Raw genomic sequence first — 18,141 nt, 5'->3', positions numbered from 1 at the left:
GGTAACCATACGCTCCTGCAATCCCGTACAGCTTCTTTACTGTGCTTACAAGCTTTATAGAAATAAAGCTTGTAAGCGCTGAACATGTTCAGCTATGTAGCAGTAGTGGTCGGTCTCCAAGGCAACAAGCTGTAAACAATACATAAGTGTTAATATCTCAAGAACGGTTGAAAAATTTTAATAAGTGGTAAATTGAAAAATTCCTTGTCTTTACGGATTATGTTTCTTTGAGACTCTGGCCGAGGACACAGAAACTCTATTATTCTGTATATTAATGATTAATTACCAATTAGAAACAATTTCTACTATTAATTATGCCATGTACAATGTATCATATCGTGTTTTTCACGGTAAAGTCCTCCAGAGCGACTGGGGTCCTGGTAATGACCATTAAAGAAGTGGAGAAATTGAGACAGTCTAATTTTATTACTTTCGGTGAAGATAAACCGCCTTCAGTGTCACGTCCAGTACTTGTGCTCTTCTAGTACATTACTGGAACATCATTTCTTTTTATGAAATGCTAGAAGGCTCCACAATGTTACCTTCAGCATTTGATGACTTGTATTGCTAATATTGGAGCATTGGTGTTAGAGAAGTTCAGACTCGTTCCCAAGTTTTAAAGGGGATCTGTCAGCAAGTTATTGCTATGGATTGTGAGAGCAGCATGATGTAGGGACAGACACCCTGATTCCAGCGATGTGTCACTTACTTGGCTGCTTGGTACAGTTTTGACACAATCCCTGTTTTCTCTTCGGTGAGCTGTGTATAACCCCGCCCACACCACTGATTGGCAGATTCCTGTGTACCTTGTCAGCAATCAGTGGTGTGGGCGGGGTTACACAGATTAGCTGGATTTGCCTGCACATGGCACCTAGCCCTGCAGTGATAATCTCCTGCTGATAAAACACTGATTGTATTGAAACTACAGCAAGCTGCTGAGCAAGTGAAGCATCCCTGGAATCAGGCTCTCTGCCCCTACATTTTGCTGCTCTCAGACTAAATAGCAAAAGCCTGTTGACAAATTCTTTAAGTATTTTTCATAAAGTGAAGTTTTTCACATCTTCCCAAAAATTAGCATTTGTCAGGCTTCCTCACATTCTGTGTCTGGTCGTTTCTTCACAGCGTGTCTTCTACAAGCTGAGCTGGTGAACTATGAGCGGGTTAAGGAATACTGCTTGAAAGTTCTCAAGAAGGAAGGAGAGAACTTCAAGGCCCTGTACAGATCTGGAGTCGCCTTCTACCACCTGGGAGACTATGACAAAGCACTGTTCTACTTGAAGGAAGCCAAGAGCCGGCAGCCAACAGGTACAATAACTACAAGATCGAGCAGCGTAAATGATGAACTGGTGTAGTACCATGTTTCTGAGGTCTAAATTACTCCTGATAAGACGGGTGGAAAGAGGTCTTTATTTGGAAATGAGTGAAGGGGTGGAATGGATACTGATAACCTTGCACAACTCTCCCCTCCCCCATATTTGGTTTATGACCTTTAGGCCCATTCCTTCTTGCCATATTTGATATCTTTGTGGGTCCGGTGAAAGTAGAGGGCCCAGGACAGTTACTTGGGATGATGGAGGCTTTCAGCCTTCTGTGAGGCTGTAGTCATAAGCAGTGACTCTGCCAAGTCATTGAAAATGCCGTTTTCCTGCCATCCTGTGATGGATGTTCTGCTTTGCTATTTCCATCCTTTATGTCCCGTTAACTGTTCTCCAGCCACAAAGCGTTACACGTGAGTCAGAAAGTTGTGCAGATCTCCTCCATCTGCTCCCACTGACAATATAGTATATAGTTTATGCTTCTGGATTAAACTCCACTGATGCAAATGGTCTTTTTAGATGAGCATTGCGGCTGAAAAGTCTCCTCACCTTGGCATGCCAGGCTTGACATGTCACTCTCCACAAGGAGAAATGTTACCCCTTGGATCCCAGACTCCACTGATCAAACATTAAAGGTTTTTTTTTTTCCAAGATCAACAAATATTTTGCTTTACTTACCAGAACCAGTGTTACTCTACCATTCCGATGCTCCCCACCAGTATCAGCAGCCAATCACTGGCCTCAGCCTTGACAGATGATTGGCTGCCGAGAAGTAAATAAAGATTGTGGGTGGTAGCGCTGTAGGGTTCATCAGATAAGTAAGAGTTATTTTGTGGCAACTCCACCTTCAGTCAATTTTTTTTTGTTGGTCCCGATAAACTCCTTTAGTGGCTTATCCTTCGGCCAGGTTCGGACAGCCATATTGAAAAACGGACCAGTCATGTCTGCAAATTGCAAACGAGACTGGTTTTGTGTGCTCATCCCCATTGCGGACCGGTGCCAGTACTGCCCTTATGTTGCAGGCACTAATGGTGCATCCTGGCTTCACTGGGTCTGTGTGCGGTATGTGCTGTCTGAGGGGTAAGGTTTCTCCTTGTGGAGAATGACATGCCAGGTCTGGCACACCAGCATGAGGAGACTTAAACACACACCCTGCATGCTCCTCTGGGAAATTATATGCAAATTGTCTCTTCAGAGAGGAAGAAGACCTAGAACTTTAGTGCTACCTATTGGAAGTAGCGATCATACAAGTCATTATCGACCCTTTAACGAGCCTTGGAATATGACTTAAGATGGAGAATGACATGTCAAGACTCGTTAAAGGGTCGATAATGACTTGTAGGATTGCTACTTCAAATAGGTGGCACTAGACTTCAAGTCCTCTTCCTCTCTGAAGAGACAATTTGCGTATTTAATTACCCAGAGGAGCATGCAAGACGTTTAAAGCGGTATTCCCATCTCCAAGATCATATCCCAATATGTAGTAGGTGTAATAATAATAATAATATTAGCAAATACCTCCAATTAGAAATGTAGTATAGTATTTTTGATTAGCTATGTCTCTTTCCTCATGTGCAGGCATCGCAGGACCTTAGGTATCCATGGTTACGTCCACTAGCAACTAGCTAACTAACTGTAACTTTATCAGTGGACATAACCATGGATACCTAAGGTCCTGTGATGCCTGCACATGAGGAAAGCGAGATAGCGAATCAGAAAAAATATACTACATTTCTAATTGGAGATATTTGCTATTATTATTATTACACCTACTACATATTGGGATAGGATCTTGGAGATGGGAATACCCCTTTAAGTCTCCTCATACTGGCCTGCCAGACCTGGCATGTCACTCAACACAAGGAGAAACCTTAGCCCTTAGATCCCAGTGTTAGCCTCTCACCCAGCCAAATCAGATCTCATACCAGCACACATCTGATCTATGTGAAAAAAAATCTGCAGCACTTCTTTGGTCCATTTCTAGTGCAACGAAACGCAGCTCCATCACCTTTCTGCAGTGCGGAGCTACACGCCGCTGAGCCTGTCACGTCCACAATTTGCATTTGCGACTGGCCCAAAGTCAGCTGGATCTATGGAGTAGGTGGTCATCTCTATGGCCAACTTTAGGCTAGGTCGTCCATCTTTGACTCCTGGAAAACTCCATGATGCTGGGTGCACTCATAATGGGAGTGTGCTCTACCGTCATTTATCGCACATTTTACCATAGCTTTGTGATTAGGTGTTTGGCTGCGCTGTTTTTACAGGTAAACCGTGCCAACGAATGGGTTTCACATGCAGAAGAACGTGCAGATAAAAAGGACATTGCAAAACTTGTACGCCCCGCTACAGATGACTATATATGAATCCACCCCTGCCTAAGGTTACTTTTTTTTTTTAGAACTACTGAATGATTAACTGTCGAGCTGCAGCCCAAAATTACGAGTTGTAGGTGACATATCCAGGAGCACTACAAAAAGACTGCACTTGAAACAATCGCAAGAAATGTGGAAACATGAGAGGGTCCTGCAGCAGCTAACGCATACGTCATGGCACCCTTGGGTCTCAGCTTCACACACTTGTTTGGTGGAACACAATGAACAGAGCATATGTGGGTCTCCTGACCCAACCTTGACAGCCTCCTAGGCATATACAGCACTGTACATGGCTCCGAATCCCATTTTGTGGGGGGAGGGTCGGACGCAAGCCCTGACGAGACCCACTAGATGCAATGTGAAAGCACCCTAAGGCCGTTGTGCAAAAAATGCTGCACAGTAAGAAAGCTTTCCAGTATAGAAGACTTAAAGGGGTATTCCCATCTCCAAGATCCTATCCTGATATGTAGTAGGAGTAATAATACACTGCTCAAAAAAATAAGGGGAACACTCAAATAACACATCCTAGATCTGAATGGATGAAATATTCTCATTGAATACTTTGTTCTGTACAAAGTTGAATGTGCTGACAACAAAATCACACAAAAATCATCAATGGAAATCAAATTTATTAACCAATGGAGGCCTGGATTTGGAGTCGCCCCCAAAACTAAAGTGGAAAAACACACTACAGGCTGATCCAACTTTGATGTAATGTCCTTAAAACAAGTCAAAATGAGGCTCAGTATTGTGTGTGGCCTCCACGTGCCTGTATGACCTCCCTACAACGCCTGGGCATGATCCTGATGAGGTTGCGGATGGTCTCCTGTGGGATCTCCTCCCAGACCTGGACTAAAGCATCCGCCAACTCCTGGACAGTCTGTGGTGCAATGTGACGTTGGTGGATGGAGCGAGACATGATGTCCCAGATGTGCTCAATCGGATTCAGGTCTGGGGAACGGGCGGGCCAGTCCATAGCTTCAATGCCTTCATCTTGCAGGAACTGCTGACACACTCCAGCCACATGAGGTCTGGCATTGTCCTGCATTAGGAGGAACCCAGGGCCAACCGCACCAGCATATGGTCTCAGGGGGTCTGAGGATCTCCTCTCGGTACCTAGTGGCAGTCAGGCTACCTCTGGCGAGCACATGGAGGGCTGTGCGGCCCTCCAAACAAATGCCACCCCACACCATTACTGACCCACTGCCAAACCGGTCATGCTGAAGGATGTTGCAGGCAGCAGATCGCTCTCCAAGGCGTCTCCAGACTCTGTCACATGTGCTCAGTGTGAACCTTCTTTCATCTGTGAGGAGCACAGGGCGCCAGTGGCGGCTTTGCCAATCCTGGTGTTCTGTGGCAAATGCCAAGCTTCCTGCACTGTGTTGGGCTGTGAGCACAACCCCCATCTGTTGACGTCAGGCCCTCATACCACCCTCATGGAGTCTGTTTCTAATCGTTTGTGCAGACACATGCACATTTGTGACCTGGTGGAGGTCATTTTGCAGGGCTCTGGCGGTGCTCCTCCTATTCTTCCTTGCACAAAGGCGGAGGTAGCGGTCCTGCTGCTGGGTTGTTGCCCTCCTACGGCCCCCTCCACGTCTCCTGGTGTACTGGCCTGTCTCCTGGTAGCGCCTCCAGCCTCTGGACACTACGCTGACAGACACAGCAAACCTTCTTGCAACAGCTCGCATTGATGCAGCTCATCCAGGATGGCACACTACCAGAGCAACTTCTGTGGGTTGTAGAGTCCGTCTCATGCTACCACGAGGGTGAAAGCACAACCAACATTCAAAAGTGACCAAAACTTCAGCCAGAAAGCATTGGTACTGAGATGTGGTCTGTGATCCCCACCTGCAGAACCACTCCTTTATTGAGGGTGTCTTGATAATTGCCAATAATTTCCATCTATTGTCTATTCCATTTGCACAACAGCATGTGAAATTGATTGTCAATCAGTGTTGCTTCCTAAGTGGACAGTTTGATTTCACAGAAGTTTGATTTACTTGGAGTTATATTCTGTGGTAAGTGTTCCCTTTATTTTTTTGAACAGTGTAATAATATTAGCAAATACCTCCAATTAGTAATGTAGTTTATTTCTTCTGATGCGCTATGTCTTTTTCCTCATGTGCAGGCATTGTAGGACCTTAGGTAACCATGGTTACGACCACTAGCAACTAGCTGTCACTATATCAATGGTCATAACCATGGATACCTAAGGTCCTGCAATACCTACACATAAGGAAAGAGACATAGCAAATAGTGATGAGCGCGTATGTTCTGTTAACCCTTTGGGCGAGTATGCTCGGGCCGAGCACCGAGTAGTTACAGCTGCTCGGTGTTATGTTTGAATCGCTCCTGTGTGCATGATTTGCAACTGTTTGACAGCTTTATTACATGTAAAGAATGTGTAAGTAATAGACATTCCTCACATGTATTAAAGCTGTCAAACAGTCGTAAATCATGTACACGGCAGCGATTCAAACATAACACCGAGCAGCTGTAACTACTCGGAGCTTGGCCCGAGCATACTCGCCGAAAGGGTTAACAGAACATACTCGCTTATCACTAATAGCGAATCAGAAAAACTATACTACATTTCTAATAGGAGGTATTTGCTAATATTATACTTACTACATATCACGATAGGATTTTGGAGATGGGAATAACCCTGTAACTGTATTTTGTTTTATCAATTAAGTGAATGAATAAAAGAGAAATCTAAATCATATTGATATTTGATGTGCCTGCCCTCTTCCTTCATCAAAGCATCAGTTCTTCTAGGTACTTACACTCAGTTTTTGAAGGAACTTGGCTCGGAGGTTTTTCCAAACATCTTGCAGATCTAATCACAGATCTTTTGCAGATGTCGCTTGTGGAACTCCTTCTGTCTCTTTATTGTATGCCACACAGACTGGATGATGATGAGAACAGGGCTCTGTCGGGCCATATCATCACTTCGAGGACTCCTTGTTCTTTCATTTTTGATAGTTTTTCATGACGCTGGCTGTGTGTTTTGGGTTGTCGTCCCCAGAAGGATTTGCACAAGTGTCATCGACAGAAGATTTGTGGTTAGTTATTCAAGATGTTTGGAACAACCTTCCTGCCGAATTCTTTCAAAAACTGCAGGGAAGGCAGAGAAAGCAGGGTCCCAACCAGGGCGTATGGTAAAGGGTTGTCCTGGCGAAACAACACTAACCAAGCATATGTTTACCTTAAATAACATTTTTGGGAATTGAGTAAATAGCAGTTCCCTAATAGAATATTGTTTTTGCAGCTTTACTTGTGGAGACTCTTCTGTCCTCCATGATTTAGAGCATCCTGGCAGTGGACTCCTAGCTATGACACAAACCCTTCAGTGTCTGCTCACACATCGGGGGACATTACTGGGGTATTTCACATTCCCCTTCAGCCTGTATGTAATAGTCTTATCTGCACTGAAGCTATTCTGATGTCAGGATAGTCAGTAATTGCTATGTAAGGTCTAGAAGTGACTGCTCCGCACTTTCTGCATCCTTCAGCATATCCTGAGTCGCTCATGCAGGATATTCTTTTTGTTGTTTAGCCTCCAAGTAGTCCAGGATAATCAGAACCCTACACAGTAATCCAAGCCATAACTGGTTAAAAGATGAATGACAAGAGCTGGAGTAATGCAGATCTGTGCCCTCCCCACCCCAAGCATCACATATTTCCACCATGTCATCGCTATCCCACAAGGGTTGGTTTATAGTGAAGCAGGTAATCTCTAGGCCCCCGGAGCCCTGTCACTATGGATGGTGGAATAGGAAAGTCTAATCCTAGAAGACTGTATGGGGAAAATATGAAATCATTGCATCCTATTACTGTAGATGATGGTATGTTAACCAGGAGGAGGATCATGTCCTAAAGATTTCACTCCGCTCATCACCAAATCATTCCCAAGTGTTAACTTGTTTTTACCGGACATCACCTGTCCATGGAATAGGCGATAACTTGCTGATCAATGGGGTCCTACTGCTGGGTCCTGCGCCGATTGTCAGATCAAGGACTTTTTATCCTCGTTACAAGATGGAGCAACAGGTTGGATGCCCAACTGCTGCTCTATTCGTTCTCGATGGAGTTATCAGAAAAAGCAGAGCTCAGCACTGGTAAGCCCCACAGAGAATGAATGGAGCACCAGGGTGGATGCAGAGCGAAGCACTGGTAAGCCCCACAGAGAATGAATGGAGCACCAGGGTGGATGCAGAGTGCAGTACTGGTAAGCCCCACAGAGAATGAATGGAGCACCAGGGTGGATGCAGAGCGAAGCACTGGTAAGCCCCACAGAGAATGAATGGAGCACCAGGGTGGATGCAGAGTGCAGTACTGGTAAACCCCACAGAGAATGAATGGAGCATCAGGGTGGATGCAGAGTGCAGTACTGGTACACCCCACAGAGAATGAATGGAGCATCATGGTGGATGCAGAGTGCAGTACTGGTAAGCCCCACAGAGAATGAATGGAGCATCATGGTGGATGCAGAGTGCAGTACCTGTAAGCCCCACAGAGAATGAATGGAGCACCAGGGTGGATGCAGAGTGCAGTACTGGTAAGCCCCACAGAGAATGAATGGAGCGGCAGGTTGGATGCAGAGCGAAGCACTGGTAAGCCCCACAGAGAATGAATGGAGCATCAGGGTGGATGAAGAGCGCAGCACTGGTAAGCCCCACAGAGAATGAATGGAGTGGCAGGTTGGATGCAGAGCGAAGCACTGGTAAGCCCCACAGAGAATGAATGGAGCACCAGGGTGGATGCAGAGCGCAGCACTGGTAAGCCCCACAGAGAATGAATGGAGCACCAGGGTGGATGCAGAGTGCAGTACTGGTAAGCCCCACAGAGAATGAATGGAGCACCAGGGTGGATGCAGAGTGCAGTACTGGTAAGCCCCACAGAGAATGAATGGAGCATCATGGTGGATGCAGAGTGCAGTACTGGTAAGCCCCACAGAGAATGAATGGAGCACCAGGGTGGATGCAGAGCGAAGCACTGGTAAGCCCCACAGAGAATGAATGCATCCACCCTGGTGCTCCATTCATTCTCTGTGGGGTTTACCAGTACTGCACTCTGCATCCACCCTGGTGCTCCAGAGTGCAGTACTGGTAAACCCCACAGAGAATGAATGGAGCATCAGGGTGGATGCAGAGTGCAGTACTGGTAAACCCCACAGAGAATGAATGGAGCATCATGGTGGATGCAGAGTGCAGTACCTGTAAGCCCCACAGAGAATGAATGGGTGCATCAGGGTGGATGCAGAGCGCAGCACTGGTAAGCCCCACAGAGAATGAATGGAGCACCAGGGTGGATGCAGAGCGCAGTACTGGTAAGCCCCACAGAGAATGAATGGAGCACCAGGGTGGATGAAGAGCGCAGTACTGGTAAGCCCCACAGAGAATGAATGGAGCACCAGGGTGGATGCAGAGTGCAGTACTGGTAAGCCCCACAGAGAATGAATGGAGCGGCAGGTTGGATGCAGAGCGAAGCACTGGTAAGCCCCACAGAGAATGAATGGAGTGGCAGGGTGGATGCAGAGCGAAGCACTGGTAAGCCCCACAGAGAATGAATGGAGCACCAGGGTGGATGCAGAGCGCAGCACTGGTAAGCCCCACAGAGAATGAATGGGGCACCAGGGTGGATGCGGAGTGCAGTACTGGTAAGCCCCACAGAGAATGAATGGAGCACCAGGGTGGATGCAGAGTGCAGTACTGGTAAGCCCCACAGAGAATGAATGGAGCACCAGGGTGGATGCAGAGCGAAGCACTGGTAAGCCCCACAGAGAATGAATGGAGCACCAGAGTGGATGCAGAGTGCAGTACTGGTAAACCCCACAGAGAATGAATGGAGCATCAGGGTGGATGCAGAGTGCAGTACTGGTAAACCCCACAGAGAATGAATGGAGCATCATGGTGGATGCAGAGTGCAGTACCTGTAAGCCCCACAGAGAATGAATGGGTGCATCAGGGTGGATGCAGAGCGCAGCACTGGTAAGCCCCACAGAGAATGAATGGAGCACCAGGGTGGATGCAGAGTGCAGTACTGGTAAGCCCCACAGAGAATGAATGGAGCACCAGGGTGGATGCAGAGTGCAGTACTGGTAAGCCCCACAGAGAATGAATGGAGCGGCAGGTTGGATGCAGAGCGAAGCACTGGTAAGCCCCACAGAGAATGAATGGAGTGGCAGGGTGGATGCAGAGCGAAGCACTGGTAAGCCCCACAGAGAATGAATGAAGCACCAGGGTGGATGCAGAGCGCAGCACTGGTAAGCCCCACAGAGAATGAATGGGGCACCAGGGTGGATGCGGAGTGCAGTACTGGTAAGCCCCACAGAGAATGAATGGAGCGGCAGGTTGGATGCAGAGCGAAGCACTGGTAAGCCCCACAGAGAATGAATGGAGTGGCAGGGTGGATGCAGAGCGAAGCACTGGTAAGCCCCACAGAGAATGAATGGAGCACCAGGGTGGATGCAGAGCGCAGCACTGGTAAGCCCCACAGAGAATGAATGGGGCACCAGGGTGGATGCGGAGTGCAGTACTGGTAAGCCCCACAGAGAATGAATGGAGCACCAGGGTGGATGCAGAGTGCAGTACTGGTAAGCCCCACAGAGAATGAATGGAGCACCAGGGTGGATGCAGAGCGAAGCACTGGTAAGCCCCACAGAGAATGAATGGAGCACCAGGGTGGATGCAGAGTGCAGTACTGGTAAACCCCACAGAGAATGAATGGAGCATCAGGGTGGATGCAGAGTGCAGTACTGGTAAACCCCACAGAGAATGAATGGAGCATCATGGTGGATGCAGAGTGCAGTACTGGTAAGCCCCACAGAGAATGAATGGAGCACCAGGGTGGATGCAGAGCGAAGCACTGGTAAGCCCCACAGAGAATGAATGGAGCACCAGGGTGGATGCAGAGTGCAGTACTGGTAAACCCCACAGAGAATGAATGGAGCATCAGGGTGGATGCAGAGTGCAGTACTGGTAAACCCCACAGAGAATGAATGGAGCATCATGGTGGATGCAGAGTGCAGTACCTGTAAGCCCCACAGAGAATGAATGGGTGCATCAGGGTGGATGCAGAGCGCAGCACTGGTAAGCCCCACAGAGAATGAATGGAGCACCAGGGTGGATGCAGAGTGCAGTACTGGTAAGCCCCACAGAGAATGAATGGAGCACCAGGGTGGATGCAGAGTGCAGTACTGGTAAGCCCCACAGAGAATGAATGGAGCGGCAGGTTGGATGCAGAGCGAAGCACTGGTAAGCCCCACAGAGAATGAATGGAGTGGCAGGGTGGATGCAGAGCGAAGCACTGGTAAGCCCCACAGAGAATGAATGAAGCACCAGGGTGGATGCAGAGCGCAGCACTGGTAAACCCCACAGAGAATGAATGGGGCACCAGGGTGGATGCGGAGTGCAGTACTGGTAAGCCCCACAGAGAATGAATGGAGCACCAGGGTGGATGCAGAGTGCAGTACTGGTAAGCCCCACAGAGAATGAATGGAGCACCAGGGTGGATGCAGAGCGAAGCACTGGTAAGCCCCACAGAGAATGAATGGAGCACCAGGGTGGATGCAGAGTGCAGTACTGGTAAACCCCACAGAGAATGAATGGAGCATCAGGGTGGATGCAGAGTGCAGTACTGGTAAACCCCACAGAGAATGAATGGAGCATCATGGTGGATGCAGAGTGCAGTACCTGTAAGCCCCACAGAGAATGAATGGGTGCATCAGGGTGGATGCAGAGCGCAGCACTGGTAAGCCTCACAGAGAATGAATGGGGCACCAGGGTGGATGCAGAGCGCAGCACTGGTAAGCCCCACAGAGAATGAATGAAGCACCAGGGTGGATGCAGAGCGCAGCACTGGTAAACCCCACAGAGAATGAATGGAGTGGCAGGTTGGATGCAGAGTGCAGTACTGGTAAGCCCCACAGAGAATGAATGGAGCACCAGGGTGGATGCAGAGCGCAGCACTGGTAAGCCTCACAGAGAATGAATGGGGCACCAGGGTGGATGCGGAGTGCAGTACTGGTAAGCCCCACAGAGAATGAATGGAGCACCAGGGTGGATGCAGAGTGCAGTACTGGTAAGCCCCACAGAGAATGAATGGAGCACCAGGGTGGATGCAGAGTGCAGTACTGGTAAGCCCCACAGAGAATGAATGGGGCATCAGGGTGGATGCAGAGCGCAGCACTGGTAAACCCCACAGAGAATGAATGGAGCACCAGGGTGGATGCAGAGTGCAGTACTGGTAAGCCCCACAGAGAATGAATGGAGCACCAGGGTGGATGCAGAGTGCAGTACTGGTAAGCCCCACAGAGAATGAATGGAGTGGCAGGTTGGATGCAGAGCGAAGCACTGGTAAGCCCCACAGAGAATGAATGGAGCACCAGGGTGGATGCAGAGCGCAGCACTGGTAAGCCCCACAGAGAATGAATGGGGCACCAGGGTGGATGCGGAGTGCAGTACTGGTAAGCCCCACAGAGAATGAATGGAGCACCAGGGTGGATGCAGAGTGCAGTACTGGTAAGCCCCACAGAGAATGAATGGAGCACCAGGGTGGATGCAGAGCGAAGCACTGGTAAGCCCCACAGAGAATGAATGGAGCACCAGGGTGGATGCAGAGTGCAGTACTGGTAAACCCCACAGAGAATGAATGGAGCATCAGGGTGGATGCAGAGTGCAGTACTGGTAAACCCCACAGAGAATGAATGGAGCATCATGGTGGATGCAGAGTGCAGTACTGGTAAGCCCCACAGAGAATGAATGGAGCACCAGGGTGGATGCAGAGCGAAGCACTGGTAAGCCCCACAGAGAATGAATGGAGCACCAGGGTGGATGCAGAGTGCAGTACTGGTAAACCCCACAGAGAATGAATGGAGCATCAGGGTGGATGCAGAGTGCAGTACTGGTAAACCCCACAGAGAATGAATGGAGCATCATGGTGGATGCAGAGTGCAGTACCTGTAAGCCCCACAGAGAATGAATGGGTGCATCAGGGTGGATGCAGAGCGCAGCACTGGTAAGCCCCACAGAGAATGAATGGAGCACCAGGGTGGATGCAGAGTGCAGTACTGGTAAGCCCCACAGAGAATGAATGGAGCACCAGGGTGGATGCAGAGTGCAGTACTGGTAAGCCCCACAGAGAATGAATGGAGCGGCAGGTTGGATGCAGAGCGAAGCACTGGTAAGCCCCACAGAGAATGAATGGAGTGGCAGGGTGGATGCAGAGCGAAGCACTGGTAAGCCCCACAGAGAATGAATGAAGCACCAGGGTGGATGCAGAGCGCAGCACTGGTAAACCCCACAGAGAATGAATGGGGCACCAGGGTGGATGCGGAGTGCAGTACTGGTAAGCCCCACAGAGAATGAATGGAGCACCAGGGTGGATGCAGAGTGCAGTACTGGTAAGCCCCACAGAGAATGAATGGAGCACCAGGGTGGATGCAGAGTGCAGTACTGGTAAGCCCCACAGAGAATGAATGGAGCACCAGGGTGGATGCAGAGCGAAGCACTGGTAAGCCCCACAGAGAATGAATGGAGCACCAGGGTGGATGCAGAGTGCAGTACTGGTAAACCCCACAGAGAATGAATGGAGCATCAGGGTGGATGCAGAGTGCAGTACTGGTAAACCCCACAGAGAATGAATGGAGCATCATGGTGGATGCAGAGTGCAGTACCTGTAAGCCCCACAGAGAATGAATGGGTGCATCAGGGTGGATGCAGAGCGCAGCACTGGTAAGCCTCACAGAGAATGAATGGGGCACCAGGGTGGATGCAGAGCGCAGCACTGGTAAGCCCCACAGAGAATGAATGAAGCACCAGGGTGGATGCAGAGCGCAGCACTGGTAAACCCCACAGAGAATGAATGGAGTGGCAGGTTGGATGCAGAGTGCAGTACTGGTAAGCCCCACAGAGAATGAATGGAGCACCAGGGTGGATGCAGAGCGCAGCACTGGTAAGCCTCACAGAGAATGAATGGGGCACCAGGGTGGATGCGGAGTGCAGTACTGGTAAGCCCCACAGAGAATGAATGGAGCACCAGGGTGGATGCAGAGTGCAGTACTGGTAAGCCCCACAGAGAATGAATGGAGCACCAGGGTGGATGCAGAGTGCAGTACTGGTAAGCCCCACAGAGAATGAATGGGGCATCAGGGTGGATGCAGAGCGCAGCACTGGTAAACCCCACAGAGAATGAATGGAGCACCAGGGTGGATGCAGAGTGCAGTACTGGTAAGCCCCACAGAGAATGAATGGAGCACCAGGGTGGATGCAGAGTGCAGTACTGGTAAGCCCCACAGAGAATGAATGGAGTGGCAGGTTGGATGCAGAGCGAAGCACTGGTAAGCCCCACAGAGAATGAATGGAGCACCAGGGTGGATGCAGAGCGCAGCACTGGTAAGCCCCACAGAGAATGAATGGGGCACCAGGGTGGATGCGGAGTGCAGTACTGGTAAGCCCCACAGAGAATGAATGGAGCACCAGGGTGGATGCAGAGTGCAGTACTGGTAAGCCCCACAGAGAATGAATGGAGCACCAGGGTGGATGCAGAGTGCAGTACTGGTAAACCCCACAGAGAATGAATGGAGCACCAGGGTGGATGCAGAGTGCAGTACTGGTAAACCCCACAGAGAATGAATGGAGCACCAGGGTGGATGCAGAGCGCAGCACTGGTAAACCCCACAGAGAATGAATGGAGCACCAGGGTGGATGCAGAGTGCAGTACTGGTAAGCCCCACAGAGAATGAATGGAGCACCAGGGTGGATGCAGAGTGCAGTACTGGTAAACCCCACAGAGAATGAATGGAGCACCAGGGTGGATGCAGAGTGCAGTACTGGTAAGCCCCACAGAGAATGAATGGAGCACCAGGGTGGATGCAGAGTGCAGTACTGGTAAGCCCCACAGAGAATGAATGGAGCACCAGGGTGGATGCAGAGTGCAGCACTGGTAAACCCCACAGAGAATGAATGGAGCACCAGGGTGGATGCAGAGTGCAGTACTGGTAAGCCCCACAGAGAATGAATGGAGCACCAGGGTGGATGCAGAGTGCAGTACTGGTAAACCCCACAGAGAATGAATGGAGCACCAGGGTGGATGCAGAGCGCAGCATTGGTAAACCCCACAGAGAATGAATGGAGCACCAGGGTGGATGCAGAGTGCAGTACTGGTAAACCCCACAGAGAATGAATGGAGCACCAGGGTGGATGCAGAGTGCAGTACTGGTAAGCCCCACAGAGAATGAATGGAGTGGCAGGTTGGATGCAGAGCGAAGCACTGGTAAGCCCCACAGAGAATGAATGGAGCACCAGGGTGGATGCAGAGCGCAGCACTGGTAAGCCCCACAGAGAATGAATGGGGCATCAGGGTGGATGCAGAGCGCAGCACTGGTAAGCCCCACAGAGAATGAATGGACGGCAGGTTGGATGTCTGCCTGATTGCCCCTCCGTTTATTCTGCAGGAAAAAGTGGAACGCAGCACTCGGCAGCCCCATAGGGAATGAATGGAGCGTTGGTTGTGGATGTGCTCTGCTGCTAATTGACAAACAACCATTTATAAGAACGTCTGTTCCTATCATCATGTAAACATGCTACCAATCAGCTAAACCCTGCTTTATCCATTGACCATACACTTTTAGTAGCTGGCAGCCATTCCTCATGCCTCCCCACATACATATGCATGCTCGGTGCAGTGGAGTGTGCACGTGTAGTCATTGAAGAGTGAAACTGAACAGGTCTTAGTCTTTATTCCCCCAAAATTTGTGAGCAGAACATCATATACATCAGAATTGTGCCCGAAATCAGCAGGTTCATAAATCTAAATCTTGTGTCTGATGGACGCCTGCATATGGTGCCACTGTCTGATGGGGTAAAATGTGTCACATATCGCTACTATGCAGAAACCAGGCTGCAGAAACGCGGGTCAGAAAGCCACCATCATGTACGGTTAGAGAATTTACTAAGTCCGTGAGAAGCAATATGACATTATTGAAAGGGTTAAAAAAGCACAGCTACATTGTGGCATGTAGGCTGAATGGCATTGAACTGCAGTACCACTCACATCCCATGAACAGAAGTGGCGCTGTTTCAGGCAGAAAGTATTTGATAGAATCGTCTGCACGTACAGTTTTCCATATTCTTGTTACTAATATATGTGTAATCATTATTCATCATCACCAACATGTACATTATGTGCACATTTATTATTTAGAGGAAAACACAGATTTGACCCAATAATAATGGAAGCTAGTGTGTAAATTGTCATTTTTTTCAGATCCCATAATTTGTCACCACCCGATCCACCAGGATCAGCTCCCGTTGTATATGTGGGTACAGGCGGTAACAGATGCCTTACCATCTGTTTTGGCAATGCATACAGACCTCATGGAGGCCAAAAGAACAATCTTGTAGCCTCCATCTGACTAATAGACCTCCATGAGCACATGTCCTATAAACGTAGGGACCCGAATCTGAAAGAAAACTACCATTGCGGAAAAACAGACACTGGGCGTCTTTGTACAGCAATGGTGGCTGTGGAATAACTCCGACTCTCCACATGTCCTGAGCACAGCAGCCTCTCCAGGCATAATGGACCCCGCTGATTAGAGAGCCGCTGTAGTGTGAGCATAAGCCCCCCAGACACAGGCGAACGTCTGACGATATTGATGGGTTTGGCCGATTGTCCAACTGTCAGGACAGCTAAGGATCAGACGTGTCCGATTTTAGACTGCCGATCCTTTTGTTCTCCAAGTGGTAAGATTTTTGGCAGAATCTCTCTGAGAACACAGTTTGTCAAAGTTTGAAGCAACTTCCTTGTTGTGTTTTGTTTTTTTCTTATATATATATATAATGCGCTAAAAACTTTGGGGAAAAAAAATTCAGACAACACAGGACATACCAGTAGATCCTATGTCTGTAAGGGTTTAAATTGTTTGGCCAATATCTCGTGTATATACAGTGTCTTCTTTATTTTACATAACTATTGGCAGCAGGTGCCGGCTGTATACTACAGCCAGGATCAGAAATTATTTAGATCCCAGCTCCCCTGCCTCAAATGCCATGAGCACTATTAAGTGGTCAGAGAGAGGTGAGGGGCATCCTATTTATTAACCCTTGTCATTCCTGTATTTTACAGGTTAACCCTTTTGTGTGCAAGGTTGATATATACCACAACATGAATGAGATACTGGCTGCACGATTTCAATCAGGTATATTATTTTCTGAAACACTCCAGGGTTTCAGAGATCATAAACTTTAAGGATCCGGCTCTTCCCAGCTCTGCTAGAGGTGATTGACAGGTCTCCCTATGGAAGAGACTTATCAATTGCCCGCAGGGGGGTGTTAAAGAAATGGTTAAAATCTGTTTTTCAGAATATATTTGTTATCATCCGTGTCTCCATAGGCGTTCTTGTTCTCCTAAAATTGAGCAACGATTGACCTTGACCTGGGAGAAGCCGACCAGGAACTGCGCCAGACTAGTCTTGACTATTCCTATGGTCCCTGGCGAGATCTTTAAAGTATAATTTCTGGGGAAAATAATCTGTTCCCATTGGAAAGATCAATGACCGTGGTCAATAGACTGTGGGATATTTGAGAATCATTGCATAGGACAATGGATGACCACATTGACTGCTAGTCTTTTGGTTGATGCTACATCCATGTCATGGTAGATCTGATCCATCAGTCCGGATTTCTGATTTGTTTCTCGTCTTTCTACAGATACCAACGTCATCCGATACATCCAGTTGGCAGAAATGAAGCTCAGTAGATGTTCCCAAAGAGAAAAGGAGCGGTCCTAAATCCAATTTCCATTTGCCATTGGGATCACATGACTGTTTCATCACCGCGAGCTGTTCGGGTCGGGTGTCCTCCAGCACTGACCAGTACCACTGCTTTTTATCGTTTTTTGTTGTCTAGGGGGTACCCAGCTGGATGCATCTTTGCTTAAGTACCCTGAAACCTTACTGCCAAGAAGGCCAGGAGCTGCTGTAAAGGACCTGGAAACGTGATCTACTCTGTAATTCTGCCGTGCACCCTGCATCCGCTGTGTAGAAAAGGGAAGGGGGTTGATGTTACCGGGGTGCAAATTTCACATTAAACCTGCATATATTTTTTAAATCTGCTTATGGTTCCACCTGTTGATGTTCATAAGGTCTCCTGCACCGTGCAAAACCTTCTCACCACAGCTCGATTCCTCCTTCACTTTACAGTCCAGAGCCTCTCACCGAGCCAAATCAGATTTCATACTTTGCACTGACAAGGGGCAATACCCTGAAACACCATGTCTGCAAATTGGGATTCTGATTTGTCTTTTATCCTAAGTCATATTGCAAGGCTCGTTAAAGGGTCAATAGTGACTTATAGGATCGCTATTTCCAACAAGTGGTGCTATAGAGTTCTAGTCCTCTTTCTCTCTGAAGAGGCAATTTGCATCCTTCACTTTAGACACAGCTA

General features: G+C 48.5%; 1 protein-coding gene across 2 annotated transcripts in view; it reads left to right on the top strand.

Moving 5' to 3' along the window:
* The window catches only part of TTC9 (tetratricopeptide repeat domain 9), a 37,046-nt gene extending 19,238 nt beyond the window's left edge, over nucleotides 1–17,808 (top strand). Inside the window, exons 2-4 of one of the 2 annotated variants that reach the window (XR_012247352.1) lie at nucleotides 1,123–1,305; nucleotides 16,823–16,895; nucleotides 17,407–17,808. Coding sequence is in view for 1 of the 2 variants with exons in the window: in XM_073638897.1 (XP_073494998.1) it covers nucleotides 1,123–1,305; nucleotides 17,407–17,486 (263 nt within the window). In the remaining variant the exon portion in view is untranslated. The remainder of the gene's footprint in view (nucleotides 1–1,122; nucleotides 1,306–16,822; nucleotides 16,896–17,406) is intronic. The other variant, XM_073638897.1, reaches the window with a different exon arrangement.
* Nucleotides 17,809–18,141: the final 333 nt, after the last annotated feature.

Source organism: Phyllobates terribilis, unplaced genomic scaffold (assembly GCF_046119375.1).
Source record: "Phyllobates terribilis strain yellow unplaced genomic scaffold, ASM4611937v1 Scaffold_7__3_contigs__length_470593459, whole genome shotgun sequence".
NCBI classification, from domain to species: domain Eukaryota; kingdom Metazoa; phylum Chordata; class Amphibia; order Anura; family Dendrobatidae; genus Phyllobates; species Phyllobates terribilis.
This window is presented reverse-complemented; position numbering and strand designations above follow the sequence as displayed.